Raw genomic sequence first — 24,626 nt, 5'->3', positions numbered from 1 at the left:
ACAGCACTGAGTCCCTAATTCTGCAGTTTGGAGCTGTCAAGAAAATGCTAACTTTGCTTTTTAGCAAAGGCTTACTTTCAAGACCCTTTGTCATCTGTTGTCAGTGAGTTTGTGGCAGTCTGTCTCTCCCCTGCTTCCTTTTATTGACCTGAAAGCGAATACTGCTGAAAACTCCTGCGAGAAATAGCAGTTGAATATATTTCAAATTGGCTGATGAAAGGAGTGCTTAAAGTAACACATCCTACGAATGATATTCCCATGTTTCCACAGGACTCCTTGAAGTGACTGGCAAGTTAAATTAAACTCACCTCCAGCAATCTATAAACATTTGAAACCCTTTTCACAACTAATTTTTGCCCAGATTTGCTGAGGAGGCAACAACCCAATCCAAGTTATTGTTCTCACACCACAGTTACAGCATGGCACATACGGTTTGATCCGCCAACAGAATATCTGATCCCTGAAGCTCAAGGTTTGTCATGTTAACAAACACTTACCTCACCTTTACAGCTGGATTTTGGCAGGCCAGGGTGGAATACTTGATGCTTTTGAAAGAGCAGAATTGGAACAGCAACTTTTTAGTTGCTTATCTCTAACGTTCCAATGATTTAGCAATATCTTTGGTGTTGCATAACCGATAATTCCTCAATACCTTTGTTTGGTTGCTTTCTCTCATTGAGTGCATCTGTACTACCACTCATAGCTGGGATTGTTAATATTTTTGTTAATATTTTTGCTCTTTCGGTGTTAAAACAGTGAGCACCACACAAATGTGGTTAACATAACACTTTGACACCCACCTCCCCCCTTCCTTGGAGGTCATCCACGCCTTTTGTGGTCCAAAAAGGTCCATGAACCATAAGCAGGGGGCATGAAGAGGGTAATGGGGGTGTTCAGAGGTTGTCCAAAATCTAACCTCTGCCTGTCTATGCCTCTCACCAATTATTCCTTTTCTCTGTGATTTGTCTTACTGATGTGTCAGAAAATTGCTAAGATGGGCTGGACCTGGACTCTGGCCTCCAGAGCTCCTGGGTGGTCAGTCTGACGGCCGACACCTACAGACTCTCTCAGAATCGGTGACATGGTTGAGCCCTAATCTATTTGGCAAGCAAACGCCATTATTGTCATTAGTCTACTGAGGCCTTCTGAGGGTCAGGAGAAGCTTATTTAGTTACTTAGGCAGACGGTGATGGTCCAAAGGGAAGGGGAGGATGAAGGTCAGTGTAGGTGTCTGATGTGGCGACGTGACATTAGAGAGTGTGAGAGCTCTACTCCACAAACGTATGTGTGTTACACAGCTCAGTCCTCTCAGTGTTGTAGCTTTGTCATTGTTAAATTGAGTTGCTGACAGATGTAGGGCTTGGCCGAATGTAATTCTAATGTCTAAATCTAAAGTGGATTGTCTGTTCCAGGTTGCTTTGGCATCATTCACAGCTAAGACGAACTTAATTGCCGGGAGTTTTTGTGTGTATATTTGCTCTCAGTCAGAGGTGTTTAAAGAGCCATCACAAGAACTGTTCAAATGTACGTTCCTACTTTGATGTTTAAATCAGGCTCACATGTGCAAGTTATCAAGAGGAGAGGTTTCGACTGGACCAGTGACAGCTTCTAGCATGCCTGTCTTGTGGGCCACATACAAAGTAAGAGATAGGAATGGACGGCCTTAAATAACTAGGAAGACACAAAGGAGATGGACAGAGAGAGTAGCACAATAAGCGAAAGAGTTGCAAGAAGACATCTGGACCTTTTACAGTGGTACCCCATCTTCTGGCAGAGGAACCAGCATCAGCATTACATTTAATAAGACCTCCCCACCACTACCACCACTACCACCACCACAAACAATTAGTTCAGCATGGCTTATATCTCGCCCTGTCTCTCTCCCTCGGGAAAGACGACCAATTAGGCCGCTGAGGGGAACGCAGGAGGAGAGAGAGCCAAAGAATGAGAGAAATGTAAACCCAAAGTGAAAGGCTGGGGAAAATACCAGCCGCATGCTAAATAACAATGGACAACTTGAGTCGGTGAGGGGACTGTCGACAGCCCTCAGGCAAGCCAGAGATGCAGATGTTTGAAATCTTCACTCTGGTGCCATTCTGGAAGGAATGGCGAGAGAGTGGGAAACAGCAGGCGAATACGCCCTTGGAGAAAGTTTTCCATATCTGATGTGTGTGGCATGGTTTGCAGTATAGGTCATAGAATATATATACTGTACCAAAGGAAAGACCACCACATCCTGAAGGCATTTCAGTGTTTATGATGCGCATGACATAAGCCACCCAGCACCACTCTCTTATATCACCTTAAAGATTTTACAGAATTTGAAACAGCTGACATCTGACAGCTGTAGACTATATGACTTAATTGTTAGTTTTTTACTTATTTAACCAGTCCCAAATTCTCAACAGTGTTACTGTTGTGACAGAGATTTTCCAAAACATTTTTCTCATTATATTGAAATTGTAATTTCAGATGAAGATTGTAAAATTCCTAGTAGGCATACTTTTCTTGATGGAAATCCCATCTATACTGGGTTTTACAGCACATTTATTTTTTGGGCAGGGACCATAATAAAACCTGTAATATTTTCAGGTCCTGGGGGTGAGGCGCTTTTGATGAAGTGTGAGCGAGCCTTTGCACTTTTTGTCTGGTTCCATTGTATCAGTGAAAAACAATGATTATCCTCTCAAGCCAGAATCAGAAACACATGCCTATCACGGTGTGCAATCTGCGTCAATGAAACCTTCGTGGCTGTCGAACGCATGTAACTTGCATTAAGTCATCAGGAGAGGAATGAAGATATGCTGTGAGCGCCTAAGCACTCGGGTCTCGGGTTAGATCAAGGGCTTTGAAAATTAGTCGTGAGCTATGGAGGCTTCTTACCTCTTCCAAGTGTTTTCCCCTGTGTCTGATGCATTCCCTTGTTTCTATCTGACTCACGTGTTTTTGTGTTCAGACTTTGCGCTGGCAAACTTGCAAGACACAATGCAGGCCCCATCTGAAAAGTTAGTTTACAATTCAAGATGCACTCCCTTGTTCACTTACTATCAGCATTCCTCTTCTGGAAGCTGGACTACACAGCATTTTTAATGAAGAAATGCAGCCATCATATCAGCCTAAACCACGAAGTGGGACTGCAACAGAAGATAGCGTCCCATCCCTCAAATTGAGACACCATATATCTAATTGACTGAAAGGTACTTCTGATATTGGTTATGATCACTGGAGGGTAAAGAATTGAAACTTAACAGCAGGATACAAACCTATCTCCTAAACAGCAGTAAGCAAGAACTTTCTCCAGAGAGAGCAAGACTCGGCAATAATAGATGTTTGGGGCTCTTGGCCCTTTGATATAAAATCATTGCAGATTGGAAAAGTTGGTACAATGTGCGCTCACCAATTTCCTGACATCACCATACAGGATTTCAAGGTATTAAATTTTATTGGAGTAGCAGCTTTAAGGTAGGAGGTTTCTGCCAGTCATCAATAAAAGAAGTATTAAAGTGCTATAGCGGTTGGTGACCTCCTTTTCCATGCAGAATACACAGTGGATCCCCTTCATCTGTTGAGTTATCCCCTGTTTTTGCCCTGTTTGCCATACCACTTACTTGCAGCCAGTGCTTCTTCCACTTCTTCTGATTTTCTCATGGTCGCACCGTTTTTGAGTCTTCAAGCAACAGCAACCAGCCACCTCATGAAGTTTACGGGCGGCGAGCCCATCAACAAAAATAAAATGGATCAATTGCAAGCAGATTTGGACTTAGCTGTTTGATTTCCCATGTTACTGTTTTGGCAGTGCACTCACACAACTGCGCTGCTTCCTGGCCACACCCCATTAATGTGATTGGCTGTTGAATTTTTGCTCTGTGTTGTAACGTCTTACAGTCAGAGTATTCAGAAAGTTTCTCCTGAAGCACTGTTGCAGAGCAGACAGAGGGAGGCGGTCAAGAGATGCTACGTTTCTGCCGTGTTATCTGATCTGATTTTGTGTCTCATCTCTCCCTCAGGGATGATGGTGGTGATTGTGCTGCTGCTAATAGCCATTGTAGTGGTTGCCGTGTGGCCTGTGTAGCTGACAGCGAGGACAGCGGGATGATCGTGGAGCTGTGCCGCTCAAATTCCAGAGAAAATCTTTGGGAGAACACTGGACCTTGCACACACACACACACACACACACACACACACACACACACACACACAAAACCTTTGTAACCTTTGTACAGACACTCTCTCCACCCTCTGTCCCTTCTCTTTATATTTCTTTCCTGTTGCTCTCCAGACAAAAACAATGGAAGTATCACTGTGCTTGAGTAGGGCAAGGGGAATGAAGAAGAGCCTTGCGTCCTTTAAGCAGCCAGGGGCCGCACAGCGTTTCTCTAGTAAGGTGTTGATTGGGTAAACGGCACCAACGGCACCCCCCGCCCAGGATATAATATATTTATTTTATTTTTTCTTTTGTAATGATATGTGCTCAGTTGAGCTTGTCTTAAAAATAATGTCCACTTTAGCAACTGTTCAAGTGTCTAGCTAGGTAATTCCAATGCATCTTAAGCAGGTTAAGAACTTGAAGATTTATAAGCGTTTTGAAATATATTTTCAGATCTAGTGTTGATCCAACAGAAGGACCTCCCGCAGCTAGGAGTTTTCCTTTCATAAGTCTGTCTGTGGTCTAGCCTGAGGTTGGGACTGGGTACAGTAATTCCGCTAGCTTTGCAATCCTCACGCTCTCTCATATTTACCCTTGCATTACTGTAGCTGCTGTAATGTTATCATTTGTCTTGGGATTTTATAATGTTTATAGAATAGCACTCAGCCAAAACAAACAGCGCGGCTGTGTTACTAACATGGCTGTTTTCCTTCCTTGTAAATCAGTGCAGGCTAATGGATATGTTGTAATTTCTAATAAATGACATTTCCAGTTAATAGTCCCTGGACTCTTGTCTGTCTGTGTTTATTCTCAGGACTCACTCTGGAGGATTATGATGGTTTGTGACATGATGTTTAGCTGTTACTGGGAGGGTCCTTTAACAAAGTTTCAACACACTCGTTTCCCTGCCTTGTGAAATCTGCATAATATTGTTATGTCCAGTTATCTGGTAATGTCTTAAGATGAAGTGGCTATCAGTAAGTCTTGCCCAAATTCAGTGACTTGATGTTCGAGTAAGTCTGGCTGTATGCCTTAGCAGTACATGTGCAAGTGATGATGGACTTGTGTGTATGTGTGTGTGTGTGTATTTTGCACACCGTTTAGAAATCCAAAGCACACACAAACATGTCATACAGTAATTATTCCAAGCAAAAGAGAGAAATGACCCATATTTTTCAACATAACGAGTTTATTTCAACTGAAAATCTGAATTTAGTTCTACCAGGTTGGTGTGTTCAGTAGTTATTTCCTTCTTTAATGGCAACCATCTAAACAACCACAAACAAGTAAAAAAAAAAAAAAAAAAGTTGAAAAAGACAATAAAATCCACAATGTCTTGTGTCATTAAATATATTCATATATAATAACCATAATATATTAGTACGCATTGTAAAACAACATTGCAAAGGTCTTTGCAATGATGACAGCTAAACAACATTTACAATTCATAGTATGAACACAAAGCAACGCTTTGACAGGTATGTGTATAGCATTTCATCAGGAAGCTTGTCAAACCATTGCTCTGGAGACAGATCTAAAATTTACACCATGGGCTACAGAGACAGAGAGGTGTGATTACAGATTATATTGTGCCAAACAGAGAAACATTTACATGTAACACTATGTTGTAAGATTAACAATGACAGGCAGTAATATGTAATATGTATAAATATGTGGTCATCATCAATATAGTTCATCTTTGCTGGAAAATACCAGCACATAGCATAATGTTGGACCGCCATCATAATTCATTTAATTGATCTGCACAGTGAAAGAAATGTATTTGGGTCCTGGATCAGACCCTATGTGTAAATACTTAAGATTTCAGCACGAAGATCATTTTTGTCCAGTATCGCACAATTGAGCAAAGGTGACCTTGAGGGAATATCTCAAGGTTTTACAAGCTTCTCCGTTGTCATGATCAAGGGGTCACTTCATCCTCTCAAAATGAGTTTGTACCAGCGTCTTTGTTTTCGAGGTAATGGAACAAAAAATTATTGGCATTTGTTATCAAGGGGAGTGGGATGTCCGTGGGATTAAATCCATGTGTCTGTAAAATGATCTTTAAATCTCTCCCCACTCATTTGTGCTGCGGAACAATTTGGAAGGTGCCACATGTGATTTTTATGAGACATAGCTTTTAGCCCCACTGATTTCCACCAGCATCGCTAACAAACGCCAACAATTCCTGCTTCCAATGACTCAAAAGTCAAAACACTGTTGCAAGTGTTTCTGGATGGGCTGAAAGGTCCCCGGCTTTGTCATAAATCAGATACACTGTAGGCTTTTAAAAACCTGAACTGTCTCTTTAATGCTAAGATACCTTGGGGAAACCCCAGGCTGAAATGGTTAGAAATAAATGAGAAATGTGGTTTGAATCAAGCAAGGGTGTAATCATGTGATTGAACTATAGTTTCTTAGCGATTCTGCAATCTCTCCCTCGGCAAAGCATTGTGAAGAGAATTAACCTGACAGCTCAATAGGAGACTGCAGCTGCTTGCTGGTCACACAGTGTCCTTCAGTGAATGTACAGTCATGCATTGTGTTCATAAAAGAGTGTACAGACCGTGGCTGGAAAGGTATTTATCTGCCATCTCACAGTAGGCAAACTGACACAGAAACCTGTCTAAGGTTTAGTGGACATGGTCAGTGATCCCAGAGCAACACCAGATAAATACAGGCCAGTGTAAAGAGATTGCAGTGGACCTGAAAATGAAACTGAAGACATTGCTGAGCACTTTTTAGAGGTACTCTTTGCGTTAAGGAAAGTTTCATTTTTCTGCCCTAGGAGGATGCAGTCCTGTTGCCTCACATGTTAAGGTAATTCCTTTTCGCTCTGCCCTTTTCTCTTTGCTTGCTACAATCTACACTCACTTAAACTGAAGTTAAGATTTTTTTGTCATTTTTTTTCACATAAAAATACTACCTATGCAGATTTAGTGGTCGGTAGCCATTCCATATTTTAGTACCTTAGATGAAGGTTTAGGTCAATTACAAAGACATTTTATATTTATATTTTTTCTCTTTTTCTTTTTTCCTTTGTATTTTTCATATAAAAAGGAGGGAATTTTGACACCTTGTACAAACAGTTTTGCACAAACCGGTGTGAAGGGGTACAACAGATCAATAACACAAATATCTACACTGTTGCACTTTGAAAATGTGTGCTGACTGTTTCATAACATTCTATATGCAATTATATGTTAATACTCTCTAAGAACATACAGTAGGATCTTGAGCCCACACATCTTCAATGTTGCATCCATTTTGCAGATTGAAGAACCTTGGGTAACTTTTCCAGCTCAAATAATTTGGTTTCTTATCATTTACGGTAGAACGAGTGTGATAATCATTAGTGTGTATTACTAGTATTGATTAAAAAAATGTTATTACATTGTCATGAAAGAACAGACATTCATTTTCTTTATTTCTATTTTCTCTACCCAAAGACAAGTTGTGATTTTGTGAATGTTTCGATCCGGGAAATCATCAAAGAATTTGTAATGAATTAATATGCCTATTGATAGTTTTGGCTGCCTTCCTGTCCTATTGTAAGACAGTTAATTTAACCATCGATGCAGCTGCAACATGATTTAAAAAAAAAAAAAAAAAAAAAAGTCACAGTTAAGTACTGACAGTAAAATCAGAGACATTGTCAAATGTATTTTTTAAATCAGTGACATGAGAAAAAAATCCTGTTCATCTTATCAGCAGCACCGTTTAGTGAACTGAAAATTACAGCCTCATTGGAGTAGCGTTCACATGCAGGATGATCTGTACAAAATTGTTTTGACCACTGAAAATTAAAATAAGAATTCAATCAGTGATATCTAACGGGGCAAATACAACCTGGAGGATATTGACTGAATCAGAAATGCTGAAATGGACCATTCTCCTCACTCTCTTAGTCTAAATTTGTTAAAAGCCCTGACAGCCACGAATTAAGGACAACTGGTTTGTCCTGTTACTTTTCATGGTCACTACACCTGCCTTCACACAACGGGCAAGCAAAAGGCAACTCATTAGAAGCTAGAAGATCTCTGCATCTCCTAGGATTAGAAACTAATTACTTTATGGCACTTTTTTTTTCTAAATGGAGAAATGCATCCTACCTGCACACTGTATGTTCACTATTATTTATAGGAAAAAGTCTTAATAAGAGCAGTGAAGGCTTTTGATGAGCTTGTCAGCTAAGTATACAGGAAGTAAACCATGCAGAGGCAAAATTGCAGTGGTAATTAAGTGGCTTTTTCTGTCATTTTTGCACCAGCAGAAAACGTCCATAAAACTGAAACATAAAATATAATGAATTCATAATGAGATAAAGAAAATGAACACAAATAACTTTATATATACTGGTAATAGGTGCAAACTCGGCAAATCCACAAAAGAGACAAATCGCAAAGTAAAATAAACAAAGAAACCAAATCTGCAAGGTGAGCTCCTTCAACAAAAGTTCACTAGAAAAAAAAAAAAAAAGAATCATCCTAAATAATTCTCTTCATGCTTCTACACGAAAAAGCAGCAACATATACAGTCTTTTCTCTGTCCATAGACTTCTGTCTGTCTCTCTTTCACTCCGCATTTTTTTGTCACCCGCTCAGCCTCCCCTCTCTTGTATTCCTTTCCCTCACCGGCATCCTCTCCATCCTTTCTGCCTATGGCTTCTTGCACTTGCCTTTCTTCTCACGCTGCTGGAACTTCCTGAGCCTGCGTGCCCATGTGTCCCTCCACTGGATTACCAGGCTGCCTTTGTCTGCCACTACCCCGCTCTGCCCGGGAGAGTCCTCATCGTTCCCCAGCAGCAGGTACTTCTTCCCAGGCTTGATCTTGGGGCACTTGCAGGCCACATCCTTAGCGCGGACCCACAGGAACTGGTCCCCGCGGCGGATGCGGCTTTCGCCTTGCTTGTAGACGGAGATGATGTTGACGGTGAACTTCCACCACTCACTGGCCTTGTCCGCCTTCAGAATGTGCACTTGGACAGCTGTAGAGGGAAGCGGACAAAGGAGATGAGTTGTAATCTTAATCTCTACTTCTACCTCACTTGTCCCGGTAAAATGTCCTGATTAAAGCCTTCCAATGTCTGCATCTCGGCACTGATTTAAAAGGCTACCCTTCCCTATCCTTTGGACACACATGGCCTCTCCAGTCTTTCCTGTGTGTCCCACTGAATGATGCCGTCCAAACCTTTACCCAGCTCATTTTCATGAACACAGTCGTGCCATCACAGGCAGTCCTGGAAAAAAATACTCCCGCCTGTCTCAGCTGAAGGTTTCCCTCGGAAATAATTTTCATTCTATTGAATTCACTGTAACCCAGCATCAGTCTCTTGCATTAAGATATGAGATTATTTTTGATAATATTTTGGTCAGAATTTGATTATCCCCTTTTACAAGGAAACTCTGGAGCAGAAGATAATCACAGGCAACACAACAGCATACATTTCCTTAGAGCTCAGTTATTTTTCTGCATCAGCTTTTCACTGGGAGGGTAACCACCACATTCAAAGAACTATGTAAAAGTCTGCTTCTTCCCCGGCACACTGGCTCTTTTTTCCAGCTGTGACCATTATCCAAACAGCAGCAGACTGTGTCTCCAGTAAGCGAAAACGTAGAGTCGGTGACTAAAGCCTCGGTCACAGTGTGGATCCTTTAGAAAGGCTTGCAATAAGTGTTGACCCATGCTGTGGTCTTGATGGCTCATCTGAGAGCATCCAGCAGCTCTGACGCCTGCTCTGCGAGGACTGACTGGTCTGGCTTCGGGACCCTCGAAAGCCTCTTAGCGCGAGCATCGCCTTTGTTGACGTTTACAAATGGAACAAAGGCAATCTTAGTTTAGTCGCCTTCATAAGTTTGGAGTCACAACATTTCATTCCCATTCATTGCCTTTACAGAAGGTTTTAATTCAAATGGGCTTACTTTATTGCTCCCTGCACCTGCAAAGTAACACATTCTCTCAAGACTTGTTTTCCTCTGTATATTGTAGTCCTCACTGTGACTTTTTTTTGTAGTGTCTGAAAATTGTTTCATGAACGGCTGATTGAATTAGTACCCAAAAAAAACTGCTGATACTAGACCACTTTTGCTATTTACTCATAGGCAATGCATGATACACGGCATATCCAAAGTCAAGTCAAGTCAAGTCTATTGGTACAGCCCTTAATCACAGTTTCAGTCTCAAAGGGCTTCACAACGCCCACATTATGAAACGAAAGGCAAAAACAGCACCCGCCAGTCTTAGACAAAAAAGCAAAACATTTTAGGGGAAATTTTTGAAAATAATCTTAGGAAGCAACATGATTTAGTCAAAGTTGTGTGACAGCTCTGTTGGGGCTGTCACAGTCGGGTATCATCATCACTAATTTAGGCTAAAGTGCTGATAATCCAAATTCCTCCTCATGTGACTACTACCTTTTGTACATGCAGTATTACCGTTTTCTAACAATGCAGTACCAGTGACGAGTATCATTAAGTTGTACTGCAGTTGATGCAAGTCAAATTAAACCCCACTGTTAAAACATTGACAGATAATTTAACTGCAATGCTAAACACTAGGTCTTTGTGTATGAAGAGAGAAAAGCTCGATGAGATCACACCAAAATTCTTTACCGCAGCAAATGTGCACCCATGTACAGTAAAGGCCCAATAAACCTGCCTCAGGAGAAATGGCACTTCGGCCATAAATGGACACCACCATGGTATAAATACAGTATTGTATCCTCGCTGGAAAAGGCTGGTCCATAGTCAGACTATGATATACAGCCCCACTAGCATTATGTCCATTAAGACTGACAGAACAGGATGATTTGTAATGTGATTAGGAGACAGGGTAGGGCTATTAGAGACGTGAGTTGGAAAGACACTCTGTGATATCACATGATGAATGAACTGGTACGGTCCTCTGAGAGAGGGAGGGAGAGAAAGAAAGAGTAAAGGAAAGGAGAAAGGCAAGGGTTACCTCTCATGCATCCTAACCTCAGGGTATCAATATGTATTATACTGACCATATCTCCATGAAGTGCCATTATGGCTCTCCTGTGCGCTTCACTTATGGGACATCTTTTAAAATGCACCACGGGCGTTTCACCTCCAACATGCTACTTTTAGTGGAGCTGACGAAGATGGCAGTGCTAATGGTATATCCTGCATCCAGGACAGTTTTTTTAACCATGCATACTAGACTTAAAAACCTTTTTTTTTCAGCAAATTATTAGCATATTACCTCACTGTCTCCTCAACTGATGAATGTGAGTTTAATGATAACTTTCCAAGCTTAAAATATAGTTTGGGACTGTTGCACCAGGAATAGGCTCCCAAGAAAACAAGCAAAACACACAAAAAAAAACTCTCTTCACGTGCATAAATCCCAAAACAACAAACACAATCCTCAGTGCAGCACACAGCATGGTTGCATAATCAAAACTTTTGCCCTCACTTGTATGTACTTAAATATTTGTAATGTTTGAATATTTATTAAAAAAGAAAGAATGATTTCTGAACACTGGGTGGATGCACATTAACAGTGTGCAGATTCTGGTCATTGATGTTTAATTTCTGAAACTTCAAAAGCATCAGTTTGACCACACTGAAGTCCGGTGTAAATCGAGGTACTCAGCTGTGTGTTAAAAAAAAAAAAAAAAAAAAAATCACTGTTATTAATTTCCTCCTTCAGCTCTTACAACAGTTTCAGAACAGTAAGCTCCCACTTCCAGGGTAAACTGGTGTCACTGGGGCCCAAATGGTACCTAAATCCTCCAGTTGGGTGATCAGGTGTTTGACCTGCTGGTGAACTCTGCCCTGCATCACTTTGTCCCTTCCAGCTGCCACCAGCGGAAGGTGCTGTTCTCTCTGTTTGTGTTTGCACATCACATACCCTGTAAACACCGACTTACGAGCAGTTATCCTTGGGGTTTGCTTAAGACACATATTTCTCCCCTCCAACACACACACACACACACACACACACACACACACACACACATCCATCCACCCCCCTGTCTGTGATTCTTTATGAGTGTGTCTGTACATCGAGCACAGAAGCTTGTAGTATCATTTCCCGACGCAGCATGGAGCCCAGCTCCCCTGCTGATCTTTTCAAAACAATCCTAAGCTATGACTCTCTTACATTATATTTTAAGTCTACGCTGTGAGCTTTCAATCGCTATTTCTGTGCTTGGGTGTTAGATAATGTGAGATAAGGAACATTTGTTTCATCTGTTAAGGATTTTTGCATATACCTCTGCAAACTACAGCAGTGCCAAGTAGCTTTTTTTTGTGTGGTTCTCATGTACATCGCCAGCACAAAGCCCCCCTGGTGGAAGCCAGGCGAGGAGAAAGTGGATTAGTCTTTGCCCAGAGGATGATGTAGCAGTTACAGCTCCAGCTTTGTGGAGAAACACATGATCATGAAATGACATTGCAGTAGCCTGGTAACAGAAATTGTGAACAAAATCGGGTACAATGACTGCTGTGAAAAATACAGTAATCAGACTACACACATTTTTTTAAACTTGTAAACTTGAAACAAATTATGGTTTTCTTTTGAGTGAAGGAAAAACTGCTGCCATGTAAACCTTTTGATCTGCTATAACTGGATATTATACATACATTATATCAGTATCCGTATATGGTAATATGCTAATTACTCTTCATCACGGTGTGGTGATGGCACACTGTGTTGCAGGGCTGCTGGGTCGTTTCTATCCATGTGTAGGGCCACTCACTGGTATACCTTTAGATACAAGGGCATGAAGGGAAAATTTCCCTACAACTGTTTGAGGTCTAAGAGTTATTTCTGCTTAAAAAAACAAAAGCAAGAACATGATCACTGCCCCATTCACATTATTAGCCTGCAGGGATATTTAATGACTTTTAAATAATGGACTAGTAGACGACATCAGTGCTTAGAGTAAACTCATTGTTTAAGGAGTGAGCAATCATACTTTTTCTCTGTATCTCCCTTCTCGTTTTCTCTCTCACTGTTTATTGGTCTCTCCTTTATTTCCAATGCTTTTTTTATGTATTACCTATTTTGAAATGTGTTTACTGTTGTTCTGCCTTTAATTAAATGTGCTACTGCTGTTTCAGTCAGGGGCCCCAATCTCACTGGGACTGAGCCGGACACATGAAAGGAGGGGAAACTGCATTTAGATTGTCATGTTGGTGACATTAATATGATTTTGTGCGTCTGGAAATAAGAATGGACAGTGGTTATGGACGATACACTAGTCAGCAAAGATTGAGTTCTACAGTGAACTGCTGTACTTCTGATTAGGATTTTAATCTAATAATCTGTAGTGTGAAACTGACCCATTTTAAAACAAACTGTCCACAAATTATGCGTGTGTTCAGGTTTATGAAGGAATTCAGTGGAGTGATGTCTTACCACATTTTACATGTTAACCCATATTTGAAAGGGAAATATAGACAATATCCATAGGAGTTTGGAGAAGTAAAAAGAAAAACTGTGTGATCAGGATTTCCTGCTGTAAAACTACTGAATAGGAGTCCTAGAAACAGAGACATGAAAAAAGTGTGGAAGGCAAAATCTACAAATTCAAACAACCAGGAAATGTTTCGCATCAAAATCACAGATCGCACGTCATTCACCTCTGTGATGCATTTTGTCCAGTTCTCACAGGAGGAGCATCTCCAGAATAAATCTCAGTAAAGACAGACGTGGGTGTACTTCAGCACCATCTACACATTGTTGTCACACCAAAAATGTGCTGTGTGTCTTACGTAGCTTCAGCTTGGGTTACCTAACATTGAAAACAAGGCACCGTGCAAAACAAATATAACAATTCATACAGATATGTAGACAGACGATCCAGCCACAGTCCTTCTGTAGCCAGCTATGCAGATGCCAAGCCTATCGCCTGCTACAGAAAATGATGCATCACCTCTCTGACAAGGTGATTGACTTTTGAACGTCTTTTGATGACCTTGATTGTCTGTCTTCTGCGTACTGTTGGATAATAACTATGCCATGAAATCGAAGACCCCAAACAATGCATAAAACTGGGAAGACACTGGAAATTTTACTGACGTGGGAGCAATCTGTTAAAACTACTGAGATGGCAAATTTGGACAGAATTAAAATAGCGGAAATGCTATATTAGTGTCAAATAAAACGAATCCCACCTAAATAGGGCACAAGGCACTGACAGATTGATTTGGGATTTAGTTCAGTCACTTTTCTTATGACAATATGATAAGGTAACATTTATGTCACTGCTCCTGATTTTTTTTTTTTTTTTATGTTAGTGTAACCAACAACTTTACCCTGCCTTCCTGTCCCTTCCATCCCCAGATCCTCGGTTCCAGACCACAAAATTTATGGAGCTGACAAAAATTTCCACATTTTTGCTATTGAAATGGTCATAAAAGCTCTGGAAATGTAGGATCCATTGACCCTTGACGGGCCCCCTGGAAAATGTATATAAATGATTGTCATAATAGGTTTCACTCTCAGTAGTATCATCTCCCCATGTGTAGTGCAGACAGTCCATCAGTTTAATACAAAATCGTCAGCAGCAAAACTTCACTGATACACGGGATAAAGTCTTACTAAATGGGGTTCTGTGGTCTAATGAGTGTCTACTGGGGAGTCTGTGATATAGAACATGAAGGTAGCGTATGGGTGGAAGAGGAGGTGTCTATAAGCCGACCCCCTAACTCCTTCAAATCCCAACAGAACAATGCCCTGGCCTGTTTGTCAAGCCGCTGAGCTATGCTGCAGAATGCCGCTGCCTGGTTGACCGGTTCAGCAGCCAAACTTCAATCACAGAGCGGAGGTGGAGGAGAATCGAAGGGGTGTCGGTGGGGTGAGGGGGGGTCACACGTCTCCTCCACACCTTGAATGGCGTGGCGGACTGACAGTCACAGGAATGCAGCGAGAAACACATCAGTTGTGGGGGTTAAGGAGGGGAGGAGTGGGCCGCCTTAATGAGGACCTCTTAGAGAGCACCCACTGCCCGTCACACTGCCTTTGCTTTATCCGCTTTGCTCTTAAATGCCTGCTGGGCTGTCCATCAAGGAGACTACCCGCCCCCCCCTTTCCCTTCCCCTTCCTCAACACACACACACACACACACACACACAACTCAGCCTAATTCTTTATCTCTCTCTTTCTCTCAAGCCCTCTCTCTCTCCTCCTGTTTGTCTGCCTCGCTCTACCTCCTTGAAGATCGGCTCTCCTCTGTTTGATCCTTTGTCTCTATCTTAGGAAAGCTGGAGTAAGCTGTCAGAAAAGTGCCTCCCTGAAAACTATAGGGGCTCCCCAGCAACACGCTGGACTGGGATGTATGGAATGAGAAACATCCACACCGGGCCCCCAGAAAACAAGATTGGAAAATATGCGTTTACAGTAGGAGTTAAGAGATATTTACATCTGCAAATTCTAATTAAACCAAAGAAGAAAAAGCCTTTAAAACACCATTTTTTTTTTGAAAACACGGTCCAGTCTTCCTTGGGGAATTTTCCTTCTACACTGTAATATAACTTACAGGGACAGTGTCTGGGATTAAGCGCGTAGACACCTAACATCTTAAAATTAACAAATAATTGTGGATGTTACAGTTTAACATCTGTAATCCCAGAGAAAATGGCCTGATGACAAAATCACTTGTGCCTCCACAAATGCCTTTAAAAACTGAATTAACCATTATTTGGACTGTGGGTTGCACAGTAAGATTCTTGCACTGTGTATCAGGAAAGTTTAATTATATTTCATCTTTATATCCTTTCTAATTTCTAAAAGCAGAAACCAGTTTTAACCTGAGCCAAGCCGAGGTAAAGTAGGCTGTTGTGTTGACACACTTTCCTGTCGAAATCAACATGATGCCAAGCCGTTCAGTGGACAGGGTGCTGTCTTTTGACTCACCGTAATCTTTCTTGCAGTACTTCTTCATGTTGATCTTCAGTTTGCCTTTGGACGCCTTGCAGTAGGAGTCACAGTCTGCAAACAGTAGGGAGAAGGAAGATGCAGTGAGGAGAAGGAGGATGAGAAGGAGGCAGTTTTCCTAAAACAGCTGTGAAAGAGTGATAACTGCATGTCTTGAAAATCCCCTCGGTTACTCTTGTCGATGTGCACCTGTCTGGTTTGACGGGTGAGAGGGGCGTTGCGAGTACAAGCACACTATAGAAAAGAATAATTGGTGTGTGTGTGTGTGTGTTTGTGTTTGCGCGGTGACTCTTGCACTTGCACTTTGTCTAGAACCTCGATCCGGGATGTGAGGACGCCTGAACGGAGCTCAGGGTACCAGCAGCGGCCTTAAGAGCTGTACAAATTACCACTGCCATCCTCCCGCTCTTTCCTTGTCAGTGTAGCACTATGGGAATGAGTAAGACCAATACAGCGACATCCCCCCCTCCCTCCCTCGCCCAAAATCCCTTAACCCATGCACCCGCTACCACCTCCCCCTCAATCTCACCTCTCTTGTCAAAAAATAACCCTGGGATCCCTTCAAGGCCCCACCAAGCGACCATGTCAAGCTTTTGCATTTATTGCAGTGTGGACAGGGGACGAGGAGGGGTATGGGTCTGCAGCTATGGTGGGACCGGGGGTGGCGGGGGTGGGACTGGGGGCTGAGGGTTGTGGGGAGTAAGGGGGTCACTGCCACACAAAGGGAGGTCAGGAAGGGAAAATTAGCCATCCATGAAGCGTTAGGCAGAAAGCCCTTTTGGAAGGCGTCCACTCTAAGGCTGTGAACAAATAAATACCTCACGCAGGCAGAAGGGTCGCGCAAATTGCTCTATAGCCTTCTGCTGTGGGGGAGTGTTCACACACATATGCAGACACATGCTCTCTCTGCCTCACACACACACACACACGAATGCACGTACACAGTTTTTGAGGTAGTTGTGCTAGTAAGTACCTCAAGTTGTTTATACGTACTATATTTATCTTCCAATCTGAACAGCCTTAGAAGTGGACACCTCTCCTGTTCTCTGTGTTTTCAGATATTGCAATTAAAGGAAAAATTCAGCCTTATATTTGATTTACACTGTTTCTAGTGCCATTTTGTTGTTTTCTTTTCCTTTTCCTTTTTTTTTCTGTTGTTATTTTGTGAAAAAAAACTGAATCCACTAATGTCACTGAGATATTCTCAGAGCAGCTACAATGGCATAATGAGAAAAAATAACAATCTAAAATGTTCGCTGTTGGGTTTCAGTGTCAAATCATAAACAAGACTCACGGATTTGCTGCAAACATACAAGAAGTCCAGCATAGAAATGGGAGCACACTCTTCTTTCTCCCATTAAGCTCCACTGTCCCTGCAACTTTTCTCTATGTGCATTGCGTCTGCTGATACCACCACTGACAAAAGCAGAATTGCACCCTACAACAAATAAAACAGTACCAATTCGCAGTTTTTAAACCGTGATAATGTGTTTTATTGGGAATCTTCCTTTAACAACCACTTTTTTTTTTTTTTTTTTTTTTTTAAACTGCTTCTTCTTGGTGTGCTTCCTCTCCAAACAGGCCCATGGGTCTGTGCGTGTGCCATCACTTTTATGATAGATTACTAGGAGGTGAAGGAGGCTACAGTTTATCCCTTCCTCCACTTTCTTGGGTTTAACCCCGGCAATCCAGTCGGCTTAGGGCTCCAGTGATTGCCCCATGCTACGCTGTCACACTGCCAGCCTGAATGTGAGACGTGAGGCTAACATATATGAGAAAAAAAAATTCCCTTTTTCTCCCCCGGCTTTTGCCTTCACCTTACTGACACAAATTGGATCCAGCGTATTGACTTAGTTTACACTTCAGCGTTGCAAGTTGTATTAAGCATAGTCAAAAAAAAAAAGTGAGCGAGAGAGAGGGAGAGTCGAGCAGCCAGGAGGTAAGTGGTGAAGGGGAGTGATGGGGTAGTAGAAGAAGGATTGAAGCTTTCAGGCAGCCCTGAATATGAACAAACTTCATTGTTGTGACCAGATCTTTGCTCCATGCCTCTGCTCTCCTTTATACTCTGTTTGAATGAGGTTGCCTGGGGAACACAGCGACAAGAAAAAATGCACCCACAAAAAGGGAGGGAGGCAGGAGAATGGATACTGGTAGAGAGCAAAGGGGTGGAGGGGGCTGACAAAAAAAAAAAAAAAAAAAAAAAAAAAAAAGACAGCAGTGAATTTATCAGGAGGTGGGAGGAAGAGGAGGAGGATTTCAAGTAAAACCCCAAAATCAGCAAAAAAAACCCCAAAGCTGGTGTTGCTGGTTGCACATAGAGAGAGCAAAAAAAAAAAAAAAAAAAGGCAAAGTAAATGAAACAGAGGAGACTATATCAACGGCGCCTGATTACCATGTAAATGACAGAAGGGGGAACTGTGGAAAGGCAGCTTTGTTTTCTCATAACCCCCCTTGACGCCATCATGATACTTCCCTTTGATAGCCTCTCGTTCCCCATTAGTGCACCCTTGAGACAACAGCTCTGGGCCTGCTGAGAGCACCCCGAGATCCCCATTTAGGGCCAGGCAGTCCCCTACCGCGAGGACAAATGTTCCCATTGTACGCACGCTGCACGCAGGGGAAGTGGGAAGAGTCCTGTAGCGCTGGGCTAAACTGTGCCGTGCGTGTTCGGAGTAGATGTAGTTACCACAGCGCTTTGTTTCCTGTTTCTTTTTTTTTCAGAGGATTGAAAAGTAACTGAGAGGTGGACCTTTGCTCCCTCTATCAAAGTCCTGTACAACCATTTAAGCTAATCGTTTTCACTTGGGACGCCTCTAGTTAAAGCTGCTTCAAGCTACAGCGCTGGTACAGTTTAATGTATGTGGTCTAAATCTTTGCATTTATCATATCCTGGAGCAAAACCGGGCCTAAGTTAGGCTTGGATTTAGCAGAGCTGCATGCTCAAACTTGAATTACAAACACAGTTAAGCCTGATGTACATTAAGTTAATTATAATTGACAAAACCCATTTATGGTTACCTCTCTGACAGAAACAAAACTGTTTTATTGTATCTAGTGCTGAACAAAAATAGGGAAAAAAAAATGATATGATGACACATTCTTCCGCTAAATCAAACCAGGAGAGTTTAGCACAAGATCTTAACACAGACATGTAAACAAAGCCGATGAATCAGAGGACCAAAACAGAATCTTACCCACAAGGCAAAACAAGTAAAGGTGATATTTTAGACCAGTTGCAGTGGGAGCTGGTGAGCAAACATTTCAATAAGTTCAGCCAGCAAGCGTGTGCGTATGCACTGTGGAGTCAGATGCCAATGCAGAACCTTTTTTTTTCCCCCCACATACATGTCGTTTGGTCAAGAAAAACCTGCCAACACTATTTGCTTACTACTTGATTTACACAGATGGTTCAGTAGAACAACCACACAAACCACAAATAAGTCCCTGGCCTCTGACTTTTTTATTTATTTATTTATTTATTTTCACTCTGAGAAATGGTTTATAACATTCGAGGTGGATTTAAATCCTTTTGTCCATCAACAGTTTGCTAATGGACAAATTGCTTCTCCTGTAAAGGTTCATTCACACTTCTGCATCAAACTGTCCCTGTAGTTCTCTATACCAGAGGAATTTTATTTATAGTTATTTGTAGTTATGCTTTTTGGAGGGTAGTGAGTGTAGATCAAGAAAACACCAGACAGTAATGCAAAGTTTTTGTTGTTATTAATGTTGTTGTTTTATTTAATTTTTTTTTTGGTTGTTTTTTTCAGCGCCAATGGAGCATATATAAAATGAGAGCAGCTGTGTTTTACTTTCTCTGAATCACAGTGTCCACTGTCAAACATATTCAGTGGTGCTCAAATTCATGTTTTAGATATTTCTCACAGTTACATCTGACAGTCCTTGTAATTTGGGGATGAGGTGCTGTTAAAAAAAAAAAAAAAAAAAGCAAACAAGCAAATCTCCTGACCTCGACTCTCCTTGGGTAGTTCCATGCTGTCTTCATTATCAGTGGAAATCCACCACAAAATGAAGAACAAGCGCAAAGCCTCTCTAGGAACAATCATAGATCTTGCAGTCTTGCGTCGCCATACACACGTTTACATTTTTGGAAAGATGCATATAAGCTACAGCAGCAGCCTCTTATGGGCTAGACAGGACGTAAAGGGCATAGCTACGGAGGCATTTTGATGCAGAAGTATAAACTGTCTTGAAATGGGCACAGATGGAGCAGAGGTGGCAAGGTGTTTTGCTCAGCACAGTTCAGGGTGTGTGGAACAATAAACATTTTTGATTGGATGTGTACAGCACTGCACAAATCCGGGAGGCAACGTTTTCCTCTGTTTAAATGTACAGGACCCATCGCTGCTCCTGGTCCCGTCGCTGGCCAGACGCAGAGGCAGAGAGCTATCAGAGGTATCTGAGCAGTGAGACAAGGAGGTGTGAATGAGGGCCCAGGAGGAGGGCTTTCTCCCTCAACCAGACTGATTGAGAAACAAATTGCGGCAAATAAAGCATGTAATTAGATTATGGAGCCCAGTGTGCTGCTCTGCCCCGGGCTGCTTAGACCAGAGCAGTGAGGTTGACAGCAGAGAGAGAGAGGAGGAGAGAAAGAAGGAGAACCCCACACCCCCACACCCACCCTTCCTTCTCGCATTGTATTGTCCAAGAGTAAAAGAGGGCTTGTTTTCGATCCACAGCGAGAGCCAAGCTAAGAGAAACAACAGCCAGCGAGGAGGCTGTTTATGATTCTTGACCTGATTTGAGTTTTCTTGTTTTGGGTGGCGTGGCATCAGTCCTGATGACTTGGGTCATCCCTCGTTACTGTAACTGATGAGTTTCAGATGAGTCAGTGGGCACTCCTGTTAGTTATCACCCAATGCAAAGACACGGAAAGGGGAAAGGAAAAGCGTTGCCAAGGTTTTCGAGTTGTTAGAAAGGCCACTGAACGCCAAAAACTAAATCAAATGCAAAAGTTTTGTATCGATAATGAGAATTTGATACAGTGGTATTTTTTTCCCCAGCCCTGCTTATTGCAAATTGTGTCTCACACCATTATTTTTTCTCTCATACGATTAAGTGTTGGTAACAAAATCCCACGATGACATGACTCTAAAGCACGGGGGAGATGGCGAGCACTGAACAGGGTGTGCGGAGCGAGAGAGTCATGTCCAAAAAATCTAAGGAGGGGTCCGCCGCAAATTCTGATCACTTCCAGTCGCAGACAGACACACGCACGCACATCTGGCCGAGCCTTGTTATCCTTATCATTCTCATCACCATCACCATCGCCACAAGCCTCCTCCTCCTCCTCCTCATCATCATTAGTTACTTTCACAGTCTGTGTATCCTGATGGGCCGGGGTGGCCATCACAGGTCATCAGTGGTTAATCCCCTCCACATTGCGTTGCCGTGCAGACGTCTCTGTCACGACCCGTGGGAGTGACGACTCACACCATCCGTGACCTACCAGCACAATGTGTGTTTTGTCTGGGCCACACCATCGAGGTATTCGCCATGCATTCCAGCCCTCCATGTGATCAAAAGGGGGAGACCCCAGTTGCAGGAAACAAATTAATATCTACTCCATTCTCCCCCAGAGCCTCCATTCTCACACATCCCCCCTCGAGGAGGCACCTGCCTCACAGCTGTCGGCCTAACACACACACACACACACACACACACACATACGCGTAACCACACAATATTCAGGTTCCCAGATTTTCCCATATTTATTTCTACATAAATTCCCTCCACTCATTTATTGGTCATTGATTCATTTCCTCTTTTCCTCTGTTCCCCCGTTCCTTTCTTTTTCTTCTTGTCCCTACATATTTCTTTTATTTTTTATTCCTCTTCTTCACCCCCTTGTCGCGTTTTTTTCCTCTTTGTGGTTGTGTTTTCTTTTTTCTTTTTTCCTATTTCTCCTTCTTTCTCTTCTTTCAAATCTTTTCTTGAACCCATTTTCTGGAATTGCCTCTTATAATAACTATTAGTTTCTTGAATCTTCATTCTTATTGACTGATCCATTTTTTGTGTAATATATTATTTTGTTGTTTCATGCTTGTTTTTCAAGTGCCTTCTAAACCATATCACTGGCTTGTATACCAGCTCTGAAAAGCTGCTATATGTATAAAAAAAAATACAAAAAAAACCAAACATTATTATTATTACTAGTTGTATTATTCAAGTCCTTCAGTATTTCCATTGTCCACTGTGCTATACTAACAGGGATCTGGGGAAAGAGGTGTGAGGGGGTGCATGTACAATAGGATGAGGAGAACATTGTGGAGGCGATGCTCTGATAAGACCACCACATCTGTTTGCAATCACATATTGGGTGATATCATAGCTGTTCCAATGTGCGACCCTCCGAGGAGACCCGGTAATGTATGCATCCTCTGGGCCTCAAGCCTGGGTGGTCCAGCGGGACCCACGGCTGCCCCTAAATCTGACATGACCAACGCAGCATGTCCATCAAGGTGCTCCACCTTGCAATCTGCTTGATTTCAACTTTTCTGGGCTGAATGGTTGAATGAAGCCTTAACCACTCCACTTATGCGAGGGAATTCCCAGAACTCTCAATTTTGATTAGATTACCTGTAGCTACACGGCCTAAGTCATTACACAGTTTCCTCCAGGTTGTGTTTACATTGGTTCAATGACACGGTTTAATCAATGGGATAATACGAAGAGGCTTTCGAGTCATCCTATAGGATGTAGCTACAGGCAAAAATGTCTTTCACAAATGTAATGAGGTGGATAGAGAGGGTATTGTATAGGTTTGTCTTTTATAAGCCACACAGCACACAATGTCTTTAAAAGTGCTGCAAACTGAATATTTATGGTTCTGATTTTTCAGTACAGAAACAGTATGTTTGGTCAAATAAAAGCAATGCAATTCATTTTCATATTTGCTTGAGTGTGTGCATTTACTCGAGGCAATATGGAGCTGTCACTCCTTCAGCCGCACAATTCTCTCAGTGAAGAAAATTTCCTGCACCCCAAAAGTGGACAGATTCCTGACAAGGGGGCACAGAGAAACTCCAGATATTGTAGCACCGCACCACCCACAGCATTATGTGAAGACAAAGCGTGAAACAGAGGGAGACGAAGGAGGTGGAGGAGAAAGAAAAGAGATTGAAAGAGAAAAGAAAGAGGTGGAGGAGGGTAGGAGACCAGCGGTATCCTGAGTGTGCTGTCAATCGAAGCTGTCCGGGGAGCATTAGGGACCTCCGAGGGTCTGACAACAGCTGCAGGAGCCTCTCGCACGCTAGGCCTACACACACACACACACACACACACACACACACATTCACACACACAAAAATGCACATACACTTCCTAAACCTCCTGTGGCTGCAGACAAGGAAAACTCACTGTTAGCTAGATGACTCAACTTTTTCCACTGTGGGGCCAAAGGCCAAAATATGTTGCTTATTCCAACAGGCCTTGTACAAGCTGAGTCTGTTTACTACACAAGCATTCCAGGTATTTCAGTTAATTTCATATAAATTGCATGCATTTCAGCTGACTTCATTTGAACTGAAATCAAGAATTTGTTTTTAAATGAAAATTTGGAGCCTCTGTGATAAACTTGAAGCTATTTCTATTTTATAAAAGGAAGAAATTTTGCAGGGAACATCTTAATAAAATGCAGACAAAGAACAAAGCAAAATGATGCGATGTTCAATTGCACAGGATCTCATGTTACTAATCTTGATGTCATATGCGTTAAAATTCAGTGTTTTGACGATTCAGTCGCTTTCTGGTTAGAGCAAATTATGGACTATAATTTCATAGAACAATCATTCAATAAGCGAAGGAAAAGCAGCATTACTGACTCCTACACTGTAACTGGAACAAGATCCAGCTCCGGTCCCGCTCTCACAGAAGGAAAGGCTGAGAAAGGGAGAGATGGGAGGGATGAAAAATCAGCGAATCAAATAAAACTGCAAGGCCCCCGTGCCGAAACAGCAGACCAACACCCCACTGTGCCGCAGTTAGACTGATTAATTGTGAAAGTGTGAGAGATTAAAGGGGGTCCATCCCAGGGTTGCCCCTAATTGATTTAATATTCATGAACCCCTAATAAGGAGGGGGAAGGCATGAGGGAACCAATTTATACTGTACTCTGTTTTTACACTCATGGAAAAATATTTTGGGTGAGGGAGTGGAGCTACTGAAAACTTCCAATCCATAAATACCCTCCTCCACAATATTCTCCTAATCCTCCTCAAGGTAATGTGTACATCGGTGGAAATGGACACTGCTGTATCCAACAAATAATTCCCAGCAAATAAATGAATGAGTAGTTTTTGTGCATTATTAAGATGAATAAATAAATAAATAAATAAAGTATAGCGTGGCACAGTCGGCAGAGCTGCAGGTTTTGTGAGGACTTCCTTTTAACAAGAACCACAATATTACCCAGCGCAGAATCACACTCCCCTGGATAAATAAACAATACTACAGGGTTATGTTATCAGGGCTGCCCCTCCCTAAACGCAGAACACGTGTTGTGTGTAGGGTCTTATGAGCAAACACAGCACGTACATGCACGCCGCAGGGT

At 42.2% G+C, this 24,626-nt stretch overlaps 2 protein-coding genes across 3 annotated transcripts in view; one reads left to right on the top strand and one right to left on the bottom strand.

Moving 5' to 3' along the window:
- Positions 1–4,928, top strand: part of stx8 (syntaxin 8) — a 46,770-nt gene extending 41,842 nt beyond the window's left edge. Inside the window, exon 8 of the mRNA XM_030061646.1 lies at positions 4,008–4,928. Within this exon, the coding sequence (XP_029917506.1) occupies positions 4,008–4,072 (65 nt within the window). The 3' untranslated portion in view covers positions 4,073–4,928. The remainder of the gene's footprint in view (positions 1–4,007) is intronic.
- Positions 4,929–8,763: 3,835 nt separating this feature from the next.
- The window catches only part of ntn1a (netrin 1a), a 71,141-nt gene continuing 55,278 nt past the window's right edge, over positions 8,764–24,626 (bottom strand). For both annotated transcript variants that reach the window (XM_030057847.1, XM_030057844.1), the window contains 2 exons: positions 16,034–16,108; positions 8,764–9,134 (listed from right to left, as the gene is read on the bottom strand). In XM_030057847.1, coding sequence (XP_029913707.1) covers positions 8,806–9,134; positions 16,034–16,108 — 404 coding nt within the window. In that variant the 3' untranslated portion in view covers positions 8,764–8,805. The remainder of the gene's footprint in view (positions 9,135–16,033; positions 16,109–24,626) is intronic.

This window comes from Myripristis murdjan, chromosome 1, assembly GCF_902150065.1.
Source record: "Myripristis murdjan chromosome 1, fMyrMur1.1, whole genome shotgun sequence".
Classification (NCBI taxonomy): Eukaryota; Metazoa; Chordata; class Actinopteri; order Holocentriformes; family Holocentridae; genus Myripristis; species Myripristis murdjan.
The sequence above is the reverse complement of the archived record's forward strand: the minus strand, read 5'-3'. Positions and strand labels throughout refer to the sequence as shown.